Genomic DNA, 19664 nt, shown 5'->3' on the forward strand with positions numbered 1-19664 from the left:
ACTTGCAGAAATATTATTTCTTTCGAATTTAAGGTACGTATATCTTGTGTATCTTATAAAGATCATTTACTCAAATCTTTGATATCAGTCTTGGCCTTATTTTCAATAAGATGCTCTTCAGTCGGTGAAACCTAAAAAATAAAACAATTAATATAATGGAGCATATGGGTTGTATTAAAAACATACTGGAAAGTTTGTACGCTGTGGCGCAAGAAGCGGTTTGCATAAAGTCATGACAGGCACTTCGATGCAAACGTGGAGTAGGAAGCCAACGAAAAGCGTGATGAATACTACGGCGGATGTAAATAATATCTGTAATGAGTCATAAGTTTAATCCAAAATACCGACATATTAAAGGGAAGTAAACAAACCGTGGTAAAGGCGTTGCTCATTAGCGGAGTGGTGACATTGCGGTAGATCGCATAAACCACCGTATATTGGACGACATACGAAGAGTAGGATAATTTGGATAGCACCAACATTACTGGATGCTGTAGAAACGACGCAAACAGATTACGGGGCCGGAAGGTGAGATAGAACATCAGGAAGCATGCCAGAATGCCCCAAGATGCTTTCAAAAGCGATCCGTAGAGGGCGAGAAGTAGCGACGGTTCTGCGAGGTGGTCCCGAGGAAGACATACCGTCAGGACGTTCATCTTGATGAAGAATGCCACTGCCAACAGGAACATTGCATTGAAATTCTGAAAATGAAATTTGAATGTTTAACTGAAATTGTGTGCGAAAGTGCGAGAACTTACGACTCAATTATGAGATATTTGAAATAATGTATTATTATATTTACCTTTATGCTCTCTAACTTTTTTCCTTTACTGTTGAAATGATGGTACACAATTCCTGTGATAATTCCAAAAAAGTAGTTCCCTGCATTGCTTTCAAATGTAACATAAACTTTAAGGTAATACTCGAGATTTCGAATTTCGCCAATCACGTATCTGAAATAAATATGGGGATATTTCTGTTGGACATTTTTGGTTTTGTAGAAGTTAAAGAGTATCCACACCTGACGATCATCATAACGGTGGCATCCAAATGGTTGTAATAAATCACAGCAGCAGGCACTACTAATGCAAAGGCTATCAGGAAGCAAACCAATGCATTAATAAGTCTTGGGAATCTGAAAAGAGTTTATTTGGTAATGAACAATCAATATGGACTACCAATAATCAATAGTGACAAAGTATTGCATCATTTGAGAATCAATTTTTGTATGTATCTTTATGAATACTCAATCCTGAATTAATATGAACATGCGATAGATTTTTTTTGGGCTGCAAAACGGTGAGTCGACAACTAGGAAGGAACGTTTAACACAGCTCTGGTCCTCACAAGTTCCTACTTCGCGCTTCCACGGGTCAAACGATGACAAAGACCGCCAGCTAAGGGTTGCGTACTTAGCTGGTAGTGCAGCCTGGGCACTGTTGTCCATCTGACATCAGATAGAATGAGGTGGTACGTCTCGAGCTTCTGTTCACCATGAGGTGCGGCTCAAACAGCGTCTATTCTGGCATAAAACGGCTGAGCAAGAAATGCTGAATCGCGCACAGCTAAATCCAAGGTGGTAGCCCCATCAGCGCGATCGTCCTAGTGTTAGTTGGGACGTTAAACAGAGTGGCACGATAACGCTCCGGCGAGACAGGAGTGTTGGCGTAGGCCCAATAAGCTACCCGTAAAAAAAAACTTATTGCGAATAACATAGGAGATAATACGACCAGGAACAATCGGCAAAGACCCACGCGATGAAATAAGGATTACGATTGAAATCTTGAATATGAAACGTATGTTGACTCTAATCTTGATGTTAACATTTCTTTAGAAACTAAAATTGATATTGACAATGCTCTTGAAACTTTAACAAATTCCATTGTTGAAGCCAGGAACATTGCAATTCCAAAATGTGAAGTAAAATTTGAATCCGTGATTATAGACGATGATCTTAAACTCTTGATCCGTCTTAAAAACGTGAGGAGAAGGCAATTTCAACGCACTCGTGATCCTGCTATGAAAATTATATGGCAGGATTTGCAGAAAGAAATCAAGAAACGTTTTGCAGATTTAAGAAACAAAAATTTTGAAAATAAAATTTCTCAATTGGACCCCGGCTCTAAGCCCTTTTGGAAATTATCTAAAATCTTGAAAAAACCTCAGAAGCCTATACCGGCATTGAAAGAGGAAAACAAATTATTACTAACTAATTGCGAAAAAGCTCAAAAACTTGCTATGCAGTTTGAAAGTGCTCACAATTTTAATTTAGGACTTACTAGTCCAATTGAAAATGAAGTTACTCAGGAGTTCGAAAATATTCTCAATCAAGGGAACGTTTTCGAAAATGCCTGGGAGACTGATTTGGAAGAAGTGAGAACTATTATTAAAAAATTCAAAAATATGAAAGCTCCTGGCGATGATGGAATTTTCTACATCCTCATCAAGAAACTTCCAGAAAGTAGCTTATCATTTTTAGTTGATATATTTAACAAATGTTTTCAATTAGCATATTTTCCTGACAAATGGAAAAATGCTAAGGTTGTTCCAATTTTAAAACCAGACAAAAATCCTGCAGAAGCTTCTAGCTATCGTCCAATCAGTTTGCTTTCCTCCATCAGTAAACTTTTTGAAAAGGTTATTTTAAACAGAATGATGGCCCACATCAACGAAAATTCAATTTTTGCCAATGAACAGTTCGGATTCCGCCATGGACATTCGACCACTCATCAACTTTTACGTGTAACAAATTTGATCCGTTCCAACAAATCTGAAGGCTACTCTACTGGTCTTGCTCTTCTAGACATAGAAAAAGCATTCGACAGTGTTTGGCATGAAGGTTTGATTGTAAAATTGAAAAATTTTAATTTTCCAACATACATTGTTAGAATAATTCAAAGTTATCTGTCAAATCGTACACTTCAGGTTAATTATCAGAACTCCAGATCTGAAAGACTTCCTGTAAGAGCTGGTGTTCCCCAAGGCAGCATCTTGGGACCAATATTATACAATATTTTCACATCTGACTTACCTGAGTTACCTCAGGGATGTCAAAAATCTTTGTTTGCGGATGACACAGGCCTCTCCGCCAAAGGACGAAGCCTGCGTGTCATCTGTAGTCGATTGCAAAAAAGTTTGGATATTTTTTCTTCATACTTGCAAAAATGGAAGATTTCTCCTAATGCTTCCAAAACTCAACTAATAATATTCCCACATAAACCAAAAGCTCTTTATTTGAAACCTTCAAGTAGACATGTTGTCACGATGAGAGGGGTTCCAATAAATTGGTCAGATGAAGTTAAGTATCTAGGACTCATGCTAGATAAGAATTTAACTTTCAAAAATCACATTGAGGGCATTCAAGCCAAATGTAACAAATATGTAAAATGTCTCTATCCCCTTATTAATAGAAAATCAAAACTTTGTCTTAAGAACAAGCTTTTGATATTCAAACAAATTTTCAGGCCAGCCATGTTGTATGCTGTACCAATATGGACTAGCTGTTGTAATACCAGGAAGAAAGCTCTGCAGAGAATTCAAAATAAAATTTTGAAAATGATTCTGAGGCTTCCTCCCTGGTATAGTACCAATGAGTTACATAGGATATCCAATGTTGAAACATTGGAACAAATGTCAAATAAAATAATCAATAATTTCAGGCAAAAATCGTTACAATCTTCTATTGCCACGATTAATGCGTTATATGATTAGGTTAAGTTAGGTTAAGTATATTAAAAACTTTTTTTTTCTCTTATAAGCAGGTGAAATCAACTCACCTGTAAAAAATCTGAACTGCTACGGCAAATGAAATGTAATATGTTGTTAACAAAATGTTAATAAAATCTTAGATTTGTTTTACCAAATTAGGATGATAGTGTTGTCTAATAACACAGAACACCTAGATATAAGAAATAATGAATGTAATGTTTGGAATGATACTAATAAAGAAATTAAAAAAAAAAAAAAAAAAATTTAAATCTTGAACATGGAACTGCAAGTCACTTGGTTTCGCAGGTTGCGACAGGATAATCTATGACAAACTACATCCCCGTAACTTCGATATCGTAGCGCTGCAGGAATTTTGTTGGACTGGATACAAGGTGTGGAAAAGCGGGCATTGAGCGGCTACCTTCTGCCAAAGCTGTGGCACTACAAATGATCTAAGAACTGGCATCATAGTGTTGGGCAAGATGCGGCAACGTGTTATCGGATGGCAGCCGATCAACGCAAGGATGTGCAAGATGAGGATAAAAGGCCGTTTCTTCAACGAAAATAACTCTGGGAGCACGCGCGGACGACAAAAGACTTCCGCCTCCAGATCTCCAAGGGGTAAAAACGGAGATCAGACGGTTGAAAAACAACAAAGCCGCTGGAGTGGACCGAGCGAGTTGCTAAAATGCACTGGCAAGACCGCTGCACTGGGTTATTTCCAAGATTTGGGAGGAGGAAGTATTGCCAATTATCGTGCGATCACAATTTTGAGCGCCGCCTACAAGGTACTCTTCCAAATTCTATGCCGCCGTCTATCACCAATTGCTAGAGAATTCTTTGGGCAATATCAGGCAGTATTTATGGAAAAACGAGCAACAACGGACCAAATATTCGCCTTCCGCCAGTTGTTGCAGAAATGCCGCGAATGCAATGTTCCCACACATCATTTATTCATCGATTTTAAATCGGCCTATGATACAATCGATCGAGAACTGCTATGGCAGATTATGCACGAATACGGTTCCCCGGACAAACTGATAAGATTGATCAAGGCGACGATGTAGCGAGTGATGTGCGTAGTCTGATTATCAGGGACACTATCGAGTCCCTTCGAATCTCGCAGAGGTTGCGGCAAGATGATTGCCTTTCGAGCTTACTGTTCAACATTGCGTTAGAGGGTGTGATAAGAAGAGCGGAGATAGACACGAGTGGCACGATCTTCAGAAAGTCCGTTCAGTTACTTGGTTTCGCCGACTACATTGATATGCAAAACAACAATAACTCCCAAAACGGAAGGAGATAGCGAGTTTCTTCATTTATTAAGTTACTCATTTCCCAAAGCGCTAAAAGTGTTTCATATACTACTTTGATGAAATATTTGAATTGAAAACGCGAGAGCCAGAAAACCAGTTTTCGTTAGAGCACCCTATGTCACCGTAGAAAAAAAAACTGTTTTTCGGCAAAGTTGCTTGAAATTTAATGGTCTACAACTATGCTGAACCATGTATAATATAATTTCTACAAATAAAAAAGTTAGTTACCTTGCTGTGGTTTTGACCACCGTTCTCTTAATCGTTTCCACTTCATTGGTATTTTTCGGTGACGGGTAATGATTTCCAATATAGAAATTTTACGTTTCAACCTACTTTATTTCGGTCATCTTCAGAAAAAATTCCTCCGACCGTTCGTCCGTCTCGGCGGTATACTTAATTTTTTCTGAAGATGACCGAAATAAAGTAGGTTGAAACGTAAAATTTCTATATCGGAAATCATTACCCGTCACCGAAAAATACCAATGAAGTGGAAACGAAAGTTAGTTATACATTTTTTATGAAAATGAGGTCCACTCTAATTTTCAATAACACCAAACAAAGGGCTTAACTAATGCAAACAACTTTGTAGAAGACCGTTTTTGTCTAATGTTTCATTCTAAAGCTCAAAATGCATCTTTCCGCGTAAAACTGATTCCCTGACCACTGTGCAATGTGTCGAAGACGAAGTACATAATAGCGAGGGGCTCAAGAGAAGACACGGCACGCCCCCACCTCGAGTTCATATTGACGGTGATGAAATCGAGGTTGTCGAAGAATTCGTGTACTTGGGCTCACTGGTGACCGCCGACAACGACACCAGCAGAGAAATCCAGAGACGCATCGTTGCTGGAAATCGTGCCTACTCTGCAGAACGCTCCGATCGAGCTAAGTTCGCCATCGCACGAAGTTGACCATCTATAAGACGCTGATTTGACCGGTACTTCTCTATGGGCATGAAACATGGATCTTACGTGCAGAGGATCAACGCACCCTTGGTGTTTTCGAACGGAAGGTGTTGCGGAGTGCAGATGGAAGACGGAACGTGGAGAAGGCGGATGAACCATGAATTGCACCAGCTGCTGGGAGAACCAACCATCGTCCACCTCGCAAAAATTGGGAGACTGCGATGGGCCGGGAATGTCACCAGAATGTCGGATAACAACCCGGTGAAAATAGTTCTTGAAAACAATCCGACCGGCACAAGACGACGTGGTGCGCAGCGAGCAAGCTGAGGATGATCTGCGGACCCTTCGCAAAATGCGTGGCTGGCGACGGGTAGCCATGGACCGAGTCGAATGGAGACGTCTCCTACGTACAGCAGAGGCCATCCAGGCCTTAGCCTGACTGATAAGGTAAGTATACGATAGATTTTAAAATGTTTGATTATATCGAGCTAAAGACTAAATTTGATTTTTGTAGTTTAACTCCTTCGAAAACTAAAACTATTTATTTAAATAATTAACTGTGAGTTTATACGAACCCTTTAGTCATTACGAGTAAGTATGGTTTTAAAATAGTCGCAAATACATACCTCCAATTAATCATCATTATTATTGTCCCAGCTAAATATAACTGGAAATCAGCTCCAAGGTACCAAGTAAACTGCAAGCACTAAAAATTAAAGTAGGTTTCAATCATTGTTTTCTTTTTTCTAATAAATCATGAAATCAATACCGGTTCATTTGTGTTAATGTAATTGTTGACAAACAGTAAATTTGTCCACCAATTTTCGGCACAGTGATCTTGATACCTTTCAGAAAAAGGTCCATCTTTCAGTCTCTGATACCAAGAAACTTGAAAGAGGATAACGAAGGCATAAACTGGTAGAATTCTGAAATCACATAAAAAATAAGATAAATTTAAGCATTTTTGACTTCACCAATAGCTTACCGAACCAATCGATTTAAAATCCTGTCCATCAAATACCACATCTTGAACTGGGGATGCGTTTTGATGTGATCCATAAAATTAACCGCCAAGACCAAACCACCGATGACGAAAAATATTTGCACCAAATAGGTGTTGCCCGCCATGGCAATCGGGAACCAAAAGTTGCTGAACTGTTGTTCCATTTTCTCTGGATTTTTCAGAGGAATTCGAATCATTGGGATGGACGCGTGGCATAATAGGATTATCAGCATGGTTAAAACACGACCGCCGTCCAGGAACAGAAGATCCTGCCTAGATCTTGAGTTGAGGGATGCAAGCTTCCTTAAATTCTCTGGCAGGGAGAATGCCTTGACTATCAATGATTCTGCATAACCAAAAACAAAGGAAAAAAACATAAGTTTAAAATGCTATGATTATTATGTCGTGTTTGGTATTACTACCTGATTTTACACTTTGAAAGTCAATAATGGTACAAGTTGCTATTAACAATAAAATAACCATGATAGTCAAACAGAAGATCGTTTCCATATTGCCTGGGGTGAACAAAAAACAGATATGGTGAAAATTTGAATATTTTCATATCACTCAAACCTTACCTGTGGGTCGATCATAATTATCAGCAGAAATACTTGTTAAGGTGTCTGTGGTGCAATTCAGTTGATAGTTTGTCCACACTCGATCGGCTGCGCATGATTCAGCTTGCTGTTCAATACTCATTTTAACAATGGAAATTGTTCTGCAATGATCTAGACAAACACCGATTTCCAATGTGTCCCGTTTGTAATGGCGTGGATCGCTGGAATATTGCTGAAAATAGTACATGAGAAAAATCATAAAAAGTTTGATCCTCATATTTGTATCACTTCTAACATTACATTTATTTATTTATATTTAGATGTTCTTTGTTAAGCAACACTATCATCCTAATTTGGTAAAAGTAAATTAAGCTTTTATTAACATTTCGTTGACAACATTAATGTTCATTTATTTAGTTAACATCTGAACAGGTAAGACTGATTCAATAATTTCACGCCCCAATACTCGGTTCGTGGCTGCATCTCCATCCTCAATACTGCCCTACGCTCTGTGTACTTGATCCGCCCACCTACAGTACTGGACAGAATAAAGTACGCATTGGCCGTTTTTCCATACAAAATGGTCAAGTTTGGAGATCTGAATCTCAGCTTTTAGTGGTCCAATTGATCTGAAATTTTCACCACAGCCTAGATATAACATAGATTTTACTCAAATAAAATATCACTGCATTTGAAGACGGGGTTGGTGGTCTGATGGCTACCGCTTCTGCTTCATAAGCAGAAGGTCATGGGTTCAATCCCAGGCCCGTCCCTTTCCTCGTACTTTGTATTTGTATATCTCTCACTTGCTTCTATCTTCCATTCTAAATCTATCACACTCATACTATTCGTTCATAGCATTTGCTAGAACCAGAGACGGACAAGAAACCGTTTCCCTAACGCTTCCATTCTTCCACGCGCATGCCTTTCCTTACGCCTGATACATAGGCAGTCTGCTAACCACAAAAGCAAACCTTTCTGCCATGCCTTCCCCCCAATCCATACACTCCCGCATGAACTGGCGTAGATGCAGTGGTATATACGGTCTACGTGGGAGCCAGTATAATGCATCATCAATTCCTCCCCCTTCCCCTCATTGGTCTGCATTCTGACGTGGCAGGCACCATTGTCGTCTAAAAATAGAAGATCATCAGCACTTATACACTGAGGATGCCTGTTAGTCCCAAGCAGTCATACGGTTGGTTCCTTGTGTAAGTGCAGCTGATCTGGCGATACTGGAGTAGCATCCACGGGCGACCAATCAAGCTCAAGCTCAAGCTCAAGCTCAATTAAAATATCACTGCATTTGAAACACAATCTTTTAAATTATTGAAAATCTCTCAATTCGCAAAAAATTGAAAAATTTAATTTTGAAAATATTTTGAAAACAATCAGTTTTACCGAAAAATGATTTTCTGCAAGCTTCTGTGTCTTATTAAATTGTACATTTTTGCAGAAGGACATATTGCTCTAAATATTTTCATTTAAAAATTATTTTTACTTTTAAATTTTGTCATTTTTATCAAAATTTGAGATTTGCGATAACTTAAAAGTTCGTTAATGAAAAACTATGAATTTTTAGCCTAGCAAATTTGAGGTTACTTTCAAGCTGCGGTGAAAATTTCAGGTCAATCGGACAACTAGAAACCAAGATATAAGACTCCAAACTTGATCATTTTGTATGGAAAAACGGCCAATGCGTACTTTATTCTCGCTGCGCTCCAGGCCTTCCTGCACTAACCGGATCAGAAGCGAATACCATCTTTGTATGGTTGCTGTCTGGCGTTCTAGTAAAATTCCATGCCCCTACCCACTCGTGGTCATTTGTCCTTATTTATTATTTATTTAGTTGGTGTTACATCAATAAATTTGATATAACCTCGTTAACGATGTTACGCCAATTTAGTCCAAGTAGTTAAAAAAAACAAAACAAAAATGGCTGTGTCCCTCCAACTTTGATTTTGGCCCACGCTTTCCAGATCTTGTTGCACCTGATCAAGCCACCTCGCTCGCTGTGTTCCCCGCCTTCTTGTGCCAACCGGATTCGACACGAATACCATCTTTGCAGGATTGTTGACCGGTAATCTTGTAACATGTTCTGCCCATCGCACCCTTCCGGCTTTCGCAACCTTCTGGATACTGGGTTCGCCGTAGAGCCTAGCGAGCTCGAGGTTCATTCTCCGCCGCCACACACCGTTTTCCTGCACTCCAAGTGCTTGCAGGTCCTCTTCCAGCATGGTCCATGCTTCATGTCCATAGAGGACCACCGGCCTTATTAGCGATTTGTACATGGTACATTTGGAGCGGGGGTGAATCTTTCTCAATCGCAGCTTCTTTTGGAGCCCATAGTAGGCGCGACTTCCACTGATGATGCGTCTCCGTATTTCACGACTTAAGCTAAGTATGCTGTTCCGCTCAAGAAAAGTAAAGTTTTCTGCCCAAGAAATGGTCAAGAAACTTCCTACAGTGAGCTCCATTTGAATTGACATTTCTTTTCAACTGCGTACTGCGATCAAAGAAAAATGCTTTTCTTGAGCATTTCTTGCAAAAAATTTCCCACGCATCGAGATAGGCGATTACTTTTCTGTTGAAGTGCATACTTCGCTAAGTATGCTGTTTCGTTTAAGAAAAGTAAAGAAATTCCTTGACTAAATGGGTCAAGAAATTTCCTATTTACATAGAACCCCATTTGAAATGACATTTTTTTTTTTTAAATTTCTTTAATAGTATCATTCCAAATATTACATTCATTTCTTATATCTAGGTGTTCTGTGTTATTAGACAACACTATCATCATAATTTGATAAAAAAATTAAGATTTTATTAACATTTTGTTAACAACATATTACATTTCATTTGCCGTAGCAGTTCAGATTTTTTACAGGTGAATTGATTTCACCTGCTTATAAGAGAAAACAAAAGGCTATGAATATACTCAACCTAACTTAACCTAAACATATAACGCATTAATCGTGGCAATAGAAGATTGAAACGATTTTTACCTGAAATTATTAATTATTTTATTTGACATTTGTTCCAATGTTTCAACATTGGATATTCTATGTAACTCATTGGTACTATACCAGGGAGGAAGCTTCAGAATCATTTTCAAAATTTTATTTTGAATTCTCTGCAGAGCTTTCTTCCTGGTATTACAACAGCTAGTCCATATTGGTACAAAATTTGTTGAATATCAAAAGCTTACTTGTTTTTAATTATGAATCGTGGTTTACGGCCAACCAGCCGAGTGGAAGTTTAACAACTACCGAAAAGCTAAACCATACATATAATTTGCAATTGGGTTAGATGGACAAATTGATGTGAAGATTTGCGAAAAAGTTACACGTCTTCTCAGTGAGAATCGAACTCACGACTCCCCGATCTCTAGTTGGGACGCGTTACCACTACGCCATGAGAGGACTCATGAACGCAGAAGTTAACCTGAATTCGATTTCAGCTCAATAATTACGTGGTCCTTTTTCGCAAAGTGCACCTCTTTCGGAAGAATTAGATGCCCATCCAAACACAACGCTTTCTATATATATCCAATTCCTAGCCCGAGAGTGCATTGTTTTTTAGGTATAGGAATAGCACACTACACTAGCCAGCAACTGCGCTGGCTGAGGTTTCTATAGTGTGGGCTTCCAATGGGTCGCGACGTTCTCAAACGACCGGTTACGGAACATGAGTCCGTTGCTCGATAAATACTTGTTGTTAATTATGAATCGTGGTTTACGGCCAACCAGCCGAGTGGAAGTTTAACAACTACCGAAAAGCTAAACATTACATATAATTTGCAATTGGATTAGATGGACAAATTGATGTGAAGATTTGCGAAAAAGTTACACGTCTTCTCAGTGAGAATCGAACTCACGACTCCCCGATCTCTAGTTGGGGCGCGTTACCACTACGCCATGAGAGGACTCACGAACGCAGAAGTTAACCTGAATTCGATTTCAGCTCAATATCTAATTCTTCCGAAAGAGGTGCACTTTGCGAAAAAGGACCACGTGATTATTGAGCTGAAATCGAATTCAGGTTAACTTCTGCGTTCGTGAGTCCTCTCATGGCGTAGTGGTAACGCGCCCCAACTAGAGATCGGGGAGTCGTGAGTTCGATTCTCACTGAGAAGACGTGTAACTTTTTCGCAAATCTTCACATCAATTTGTCCATCTAATCCAATTGCAAATTATATGTAATGTTAAGCTTTTCGGTATCAAAAGCTTGTTTTTAAGACAAAGTTTTGATTTTCTATTAATAAGGGGATAGAGACATTTTACATATTTGTTACATTTGGCTTGAATGCCCTCAATGTCATTTTTGAAAGTTAAATTCTTATCTAGCATGAGACCTAGATACTTATCTTCATCTGACCAATTTATTGGAACTCCTCTCATCGTGACAACATGTCTACTTGAAGGTTTCAAATAAAGAGCTTTTGGTTTATGTGGGAATATTATTAGATGAGTCCTGAGTAACTTGATTTTCAATTGGACTAGTAAGTCCTAAATTAAAATTGTGTGCGCTTTCAAACTGCATAGCAAGTTTTTGAGCTTTTTCCAAATTAGTTAGTAATAATTTGTTTTCCTCTTTCAATGCCGGTATTGGCTTCTGAGGTTTTTTTCAAAATTTTAGATAATTTCCAAAAAGGCTTAGATCCAGGGTTCAATGGAGAAATCTTATTTTCAAATTTTTTGTTTCTTAATTGTGCAAAACGTTTCTTGATTTCTCTCAGCAAATCCTGCCATATAATTTTCATAGAAGGATCGCGAGTGCGTTGAAATTGCCCTCTCCTCACGTGTTTAAGACGGATCAAGATTTTAAGATCATCGTCTATAATCACGGATTCAAATTTACTTCACATTTTGGAATTGCAATGCTCCGGGCTTCAACAATGGAATTTGTTAAAGTTTCAAGAGCATTGTCAATATCAAGTTTTGTTTCTAAAGAAATGTTAACATCAAGATTAGAGTCAATATATGTTTCATATATATATATCAGTCGGCTCGAAAATAATTGAAAGTGGAGCTGATAGGATTGAGAATCGCTTCATGGGATATTTGAAATGTAACAGGGACATGATCAGAATCAAAATCAGCATGAGTGACCACCTAGGTAACAATTTTAGTTTTACGAATTACTTCCAGGGTTCTATTAATAAACGCCCATAAAACCACGGTCAAGGCACTGTCGCCTTCATCGCATCCCCCATAACCTCTTGTAGACTAGAACGTGACAAGTTGGCCCACTCTGAAAGAGACTATGAAGTGTATTGTTATGTTGCACGAATAAAGCAAAATAGCATTTATCGTAGCTATTTTGAGGCCGCCTGTTCTAGATGAATGTCGCTTCATCTTGAAAATGATTTTTTCATAACGTCGATTTTGCCGGATTTATTCCAACGTAAACAAAACAAAATAAGATTGCAAACACGACTGCAATAAATTGTTTCGTAGTGCTTGTTAAATATCCGAAGTGATTTATTTTGATATAGTGCTTAAGTCTCTAGTGCCGAGTGAGTTTTACTGTGAAATGTGATGAAAAAGAAGTTAAATTGCGTGTCCCCCCTCTGAAAGTGTTATATTTCAAGTTATTTAGCATTTGCTAAAATGAACCGACAGGAGAAGAATAAATCATATTCAACATTTCTTGGTTTGTTTGGGCAGTAATTGTGCTTCAAATTATATCAGGTCAGTTTAAACATCATACCACAGCTTCTTATGGGCGAATTCACGGAAATAATTTGATTTGAAAATAGTGAAATTGTGGCAACAGGAGTGAAATTAATATGGCGGAACCATAATTGATAGATTGCCATCGACAAATGCTCTTTTGTCATCATGAATACACAAATAAGGACACCTTGTTATGATTCGGCATTTGTGGATGTAAAATTGCCTTAACAAATGCTGATTGAAGATATTTCAGCTTTTTTCCGCTTTTTATGGTAACTAAGCAGCATTCAACAAAGTTTGACATTGCGGGCGTGCTGTTTTGAAGAATATGAAAAAAAAATCAAAACGAATATCAGTTTTGCATTTTCTAATCAGGAATAATTGTTCCTTAATGATAACGCAATGTAAGTGACGTTGTAGTGACAAGTATTAAATTTGCAATGCTAATGGTGTTTTCGCATCTTATGTGCCCAAATACTGATTTGGGAGGTGTAAATAAGGTAAGTCATCAGAAACCAAGTGGAAGTCATGTAGTTTAAAAGCATATTTTATGACAACAAGGTGTATTATATGAGTCTTTTATCAAAGCCGTAACAAGTAAGAGTCGTTCAGCCACGGCAAGCAGTTGAAATAAGGTATTGTATGCTGCAATAAAGCTGGTTTTGTAGCCACAAAATTTTGACTTTATGTTTTGGCTTTAAAAGGTTTTGAAAACAGACAAGAGCCGAATTACAAAATATCATCTTTTGACAACGTTAAATGTCGCCTTTAAGTATTGTAGCAATCACGTAACTGTCATAAAACATTAATAGATCCACACGAAAGCCAAGTTGCTGTTGAATTGTTACTTGGGCAGTTGGCTACAAAGGTGACTAGAGTCGGTAAAGATCAAATCAATCGTAGACGGATTTCTAGAATAGGAAAAACATGTAGGGCTATCAGGGTATTGAATTGAGAAATATCCTGAAGAGCACTCATCAAATAAAATTCTGCCGTTGAAATTACTTTGAGAATTATTCCATGACCGATGTTTGGCATTAAAGTCACCAATGACAAAAAAATTGACTTATTGCGAGTCAATTTACGCAAGTCAGTTTGGAGCAAATTAACTTGCTGTCCAGAGCATTGAAAAGGCAAATAGGCAGCTATGAAAGTATATTTACCAAGCTGTGTTTCAACAGAAACACCTAAAGTTTCAAAAACTTTAGTTTCAAATGACGAAAACAGTTGATGTTTTATACGCCTATGAATGATGATAGCAAAACCCCCACATGCCCCATCAAGTCGATCATTACGATATACAAAAAAGTTAGGATCTCTTTTGAGTTTGTATTCAGGTTTCAAATACGTTTCAGTAATAACTGCTATATGCACGTTATTAGCTGTAAGAAAATTAAACAGCTCGTCCTCTTTACCATTCACAGAACAAGCGTTCCAATTTAAAATATTTAAATTATTATTTGGATCCATTAGAAAAACGTAATCCAATAACAATTTGATTTGTAAATTTTACACCAACTTGGACTGCTTCAGTCATAGTGGTGGCTTTGAACATTGCATCAATCATTAGATTCAATTGTTCAGTTAGAAAATTAAAATCAGAAGCAGACATATCACTTGAAGTGGATACATTCTCTGATGATTTCCCGTTAAAATTTTCGGTAGACGAAGAAGCGGAATAGAAGTTTCCTGTGGCTGTAGGGTTTTTTACATTTGATTTGAAACAAGTAGAATGGGCACTCATAGTACGAATAGGGGAGGAGTTCAATTTACCTGCTACGAAGCAGGTAAAGCAAAGCAAAGGATTTTCCGTGGGTAAATACATTCGAAATTGAAAGATTCGAACGGCTACCCGACGGATTAAAATTAGTTTGTGAATGAGCATGATTACGATCTTCCTGATGGGTTTGATTTCTAATCAAGCGATCGTTAACTGAAAAATGAGTACTGTTCGATACTCTACCAGGAAAATTCCGGAAACGACCGTTATTGTAACGTATATTATCTTTCATCTGCCTGGCACGAGCCTCAACGACTCTCTTACGCGAAGGGCAAGACCAAATATTTGACTTATGATTGGCCCCGCAATTAGAGCATATAAACTTGGTGGTATCTTCCTTCACTGGACAGATGTATTTGGCGTGAGAAGAACCTCAGCAAATCATGCATTTAGCATCCATGCGACAATTTTTTGTACCATGACCCCACTTTTGGCACCGACGGCACTGAGTGGGGTCCTGGTAATTTCCTCTAGGTTTCTGGAAATGTTCCCATGTCACACGGACACCGAACATAAGTTTTGCCTTTTCTAAAGCTTTAATATTATTTAGTTCTTTTTGTTAAAGTGAACTAAATAATATTCTTGAGGAAGCCCTTTCCGAACAATGCCAGATTGGGTTCTCTTTTTCATAATGATTATTTGGACTGGGGAAAATCCAAGTAAACCATTAATTCAATTTTTGATCTCTTCACTACCGTAATACGCATAATTGTCCCATGTTACTTTTTGTCATTTTTAAGTTTTTGTAGCCAAAAAGTCTATTTTAACCTATATTATTATAAAACAATTCAAAAACATATACTTTGTTCGAACACTCTATGAAAAGCATACCAAGTCAATTTGTCCCACTGTTGAATTTCTACGCATAACTGTCTCGCTACTGAATTTCTACGCATATCTGTCCCACTATGTATTTTCCAAAATCAGTTGCAAATAAAATACTTAATTTATAGGATTCATTGAGCTGTGTCAAATCGTTTTATATCATCTTTTTTCTTTGGCTTTACATCCCATGTGGAACACTGCCTGTTTCACACAATAGTGTTCTAAGACTGTTGTACAGGGGATAGACTGAATAATTGAGTTAGGCGAAATTTTCCCTAAATACAAATGCTTGAAACTTTTTGAAAATTGAATGTAATTGGATGCATCCAGAAGCATTCGACGGAAAATTTTATCTAGTTTCAGCTTGACCATGTATATTGGTTTGATGTTTCTGGTTTTCTGAGTTCATGTCTTAATCACATTTTTTCTGTTGCTTGTATTTTTGTGCGGTGTGAAGTTGTATTCATGTTAACGATTTTTCTAAGAAACTACATTGTCAGGGGCGGCGGCTGATAACCGTCCGAGTGCCAGAGTAAAACTCTAAGCTAAACTGTGCTTTATGGCCCTCCAAACATTAGGGGGAATGGTCCTCCTGAAATCTGGGGGGTTTGTGTCAGGCTCTGCAAGCCTCAGCACAGGAACATTTACAATTGGAGGCTATAAACCACTCAAAGGGATCTATTTTGTTCCTTCAGGTACACATGGTACCAATGGTACGCCATACCCAGCATTTACCAACCTGTATAACCATATTGATTCACATACCCATATACGGCTCCACTTTGCTACATGCCACACGAGCCTTCGTCTGGACCCTCAATATAGGCTTTACAATACACATTTTCCATCTTCGGTATTAAACTCTCGTCAAACTAACCATCAAGAGCAATGTGATTGGTCAAAATCAGTCTGCTACAATTAGTGGGACTCTTATGCGTAGAAATTCCCCCAAAACGCGGTATTTCTAGGCATAACCGTCCCACTTTGAATTTCATAGCAAAATTAAAATTCTTTCGCAAAAACCAATTCTTGACTATAAAAAACACCCATTGCCTCATATTATTATGAAGAAATTATTCAAATTTGTCACAACCTTCACCAATACGGAGCATAAATGTGCCAAAATCTTTAATCGCGTTTTTCTCGGTTTCATATTTTGGAACATGGGACATTTATGCGTATAACGGCAGTTCAGGTGACTTATTGTCACTTGAGAGACCTTTCAAGACGACTTTGAACAAACTTTCAGTTTTGTCGTCATAAGCAAAAAATCTGGGCTTCTTCTCTTCAAGATGTTTGAGAAGAAGTTCGCGATCTTTCAGAGTTTCCGGCAAAACGCGACAGCCTCCTTTCTTTGCGATTTGGAAGGAAACCTTGATTCACCTTATGGAGTTCAAGATCTCTTGCCTAAATCCCCCAAATTCGGGACAACTGACCACGATAGGCGGCACTTTTTGCTTCCTCACTTGAATCAAAGAGCCTGGGCTAGAGACTGCTTCGATTTGGTGTTCGAAAAATTTGTCTAGAGCATCGAACTGATTGCTCATTTCGATACAATTATTCATTTCACCCTTGGAAGAAAGTTCGCATTCCGGGGAAGCGTCCTTTCTTCCATTCTTGCCAGGTTTAGTGACAGTTTTAAATCCCACTTTTTTTTAAGGAAGTTGTGGAAGAGATTCACCCTTCCTTCTGTTTGTTGTTGATACCATGTTTAGTGAATAAACTAATGAAGACGTGACCTTCGAGAGGTTTTTTCCCAAGCCGGCGTCCAAGAAGGATTACCATCGCTAGCTTTCGCCAACGGGTCCAACGAAAAATCGAAGGCACGGGTAAAAACAAGGGATCAATAGTAGAAAAAATAGTACTGAAAAGTACTGTTTTAGTAGCACTGAAAAGCACCGTTTTTAATTTTAGCACTTAAAAGTACTGTTTTATTGCTTTAAGTAGTTTTTAAGAAAACATCCAAGAGCAGAGAGAATTCATGTACGCACAGCACGAAGGTATGATGCGCACTGATTCCACTCCAACTTTTGTCTCAGTACACCCTAAGACAAATTTGTGTGAACAGAAAAATAAAAATAGCACTTGAAATTGATCATGTTGTTTACAACGGAATGTTTCTATATACAAACTGTAAATTTTGCTGAGAGGTTATTATGGTGAAGATTAATCAACTCCACACCTCATATCTTAATGAACATATGCAAATCTAGATAACCAGACAGCTGTTGAAGCTAGAAACATGATTCATTGATCATTAGCTGTAGGTGATCATTCGATTAAATTTTCAGCGTGAACAGCTTACAGATTTGAGCTCTTGATGTTTGGAGGCGTGGTTTCGACTCATCTTCCTCTTAGTAGATATAATGTACAAAATAGTCACTAAGGTACACCGGGGCAAGTTGAAATAAGTGAAGCAAGATAAAATGCAGAGTATCTCTTCCCCAAAAATTGGTATCATTTGTTAATTTAGTGATTTTGTTATAAAATTTCTCATCCTTTTAAAAATTCACTATGATACCATGTCATTCAATCTTGTCACAGCGGTTTAAACTTGCCCCGGTGCTCCTACGTTACATTTAGCAATCGCGCTAATTACAAACACTCACTTTGATTTGTTGCCATAGTACCGAATTGGCGTTCTCCACCAGGTGAGCCTTAACGACAGTGTAACGAAAATTCGGGTTCCTGCGTCGACACTCATCGAAATCATCGTAGTCGTACAGCTGGGGCAGCGTTTTCCACGGTTCGTCCACTGGAAAATCATCGAATTTCATGTAATCTAAACAAGTTTTTCTTCATGCTTATCGTCACTCACGTTGCTTCACTTTTTCGGTAAACGAACCATTGGCGAAAATCTTCACGCTTACCGCTATCAAGGCTATCAAAGCAGCGGTAAGGTATCGCGAAAACATTTCGATGATCACAGGCACGCTACTTCACGATTGTACGCACGACGATTCACACATGTTGCTCTTTGAAACGCCCGCCATCGACTGTCGTCAGTCTAATGCAGGATACAACAATGCCGAGACGATAAAGATCGTGTTGTGTTTATTGTATACACGATACACACGGAGGATTGCGGGAAGTTTGGAAGGTTCTTTGTCGCTTCTTTGCGCAAGGTTGAAATACAAATATTTTTAGTTAACTATTTATAATCATAGTCAAACAGTAAGGCCAATAAGATGCATATCGATTGGCGATGTATTCTATTTAAAGAGCCTTTGGCGAGACGTTTTTAAACAGAAAATGATAGAACAAAGTTCTATCTTTTATTTTAGGAATACAGTCATCACTTCCTTACTCGATGTTTTGTTTTTCGATATTGGGTTGAGGCTTCAATATGTTTTTTATAGAGTGTTTCGAACTATTTCTTTAGTTAAAAATAAATTTTCGAGCTATTTAGTGGAATACCCAAAAAATAAACGAAGAACCAAATTCAGTACTATACCATTTCATTCCACTACAGTTAAGGTCGAAATACGCGTATCTGTCAAAGGATACAAACTCTAGTGGAATTAAATGGTAAAGTAATAAATTCACTTTTTCATTAATTTATTTGATTCCTTCAGGTGCCGTGAAGGCAAGGAAAACTTTAGAAGCTCCTGTTGAAATTCCTACGAATGGTGGAGAAACCATCAAAAATTCCCAAGTATAAAATAGAAAAATCCCTCGAGTAATCGAAATAGAATTTTCAACAATTCGTGGAATAGTCTTTGTTAGGAAACGTAAATAGTTCAAATCTGTAAGGATTCAAAATATCATAGGTGACTCTTCCACATAATCTACAGGAATTCATTTTTTTCAGTGCGTACTCCAGAGATGTCTACAGAAATATATTTAGAAATATATCTATGGATTCCTCCAGAAACTATTCCAGCAATTCTCCCAT

The 19664-nt window shown here is 38.0% G+C and overlaps 1 protein-coding gene across 1 annotated transcript; it reads right to left on the reverse strand.

Annotated features, from left to right (window-relative positions):
• On the reverse strand, positions 1-18777 carry LOC110679106 (O-acyltransferase like protein-like). The gene is made up of 12 exons (XM_021853069.1): positions 18588-18777; positions 18379-18524; positions 7511-7721; positions 7355-7447; positions 6915-7278; positions 6699-6855; positions 6556-6635; positions 1022-1135; positions 803-953; positions 372-701; positions 187-312; positions 1-131 (listed from the first exon to the last, which is right to left on the reverse strand). The coding sequence occupies exons 1-12, from the start codon at positions 18682-18684 to the stop codon at positions 63-65; spliced, it is 1938 nt and encodes a 645-aa protein (XP_021708761.1). The 5' UTR covers positions 18685-18777; the 3' UTR covers positions 1-62.
• Between the last annotated feature and the right edge of the window lie 887 nt (positions 18778-19664).

Source organism: Aedes aegypti, chromosome 3 (genome assembly GCF_002204515.2).
Source record: "Aedes aegypti strain LVP_AGWG chromosome 3, AaegL5.0 Primary Assembly, whole genome shotgun sequence".
Taxonomy (NCBI): domain Eukaryota; kingdom Metazoa; phylum Arthropoda; class Insecta; order Diptera; family Culicidae; genus Aedes; species Aedes aegypti.

What these genes read in the sequence shown, in the direction of transcription:
- LOC110679106 (XM_021853069.1), bottom strand. Translation starts at nt 18,684, where the DNA reads ATGTTTTCGCGATACCTTACCGCTGCTTTGATAGCCTTGATAGCGGTA. An exon ending in TACCGAAAAAGTGAAGCAAC is followed by an intron (nt 18,525 to 18,587) that starts GTGAGTGACGAT and finishes ATGATTTTCCAG; the next exon opens with TGGACGAACCGTGGAAAACG. An exon ending in TACTATGGCAACAAATCAAA is followed by an intron (nt 7,722 to 18,378) that starts GTGAGTGTTTGT and finishes TACTATTTTCAG; the next exon opens with CAATATTCCAGCGATCCACG.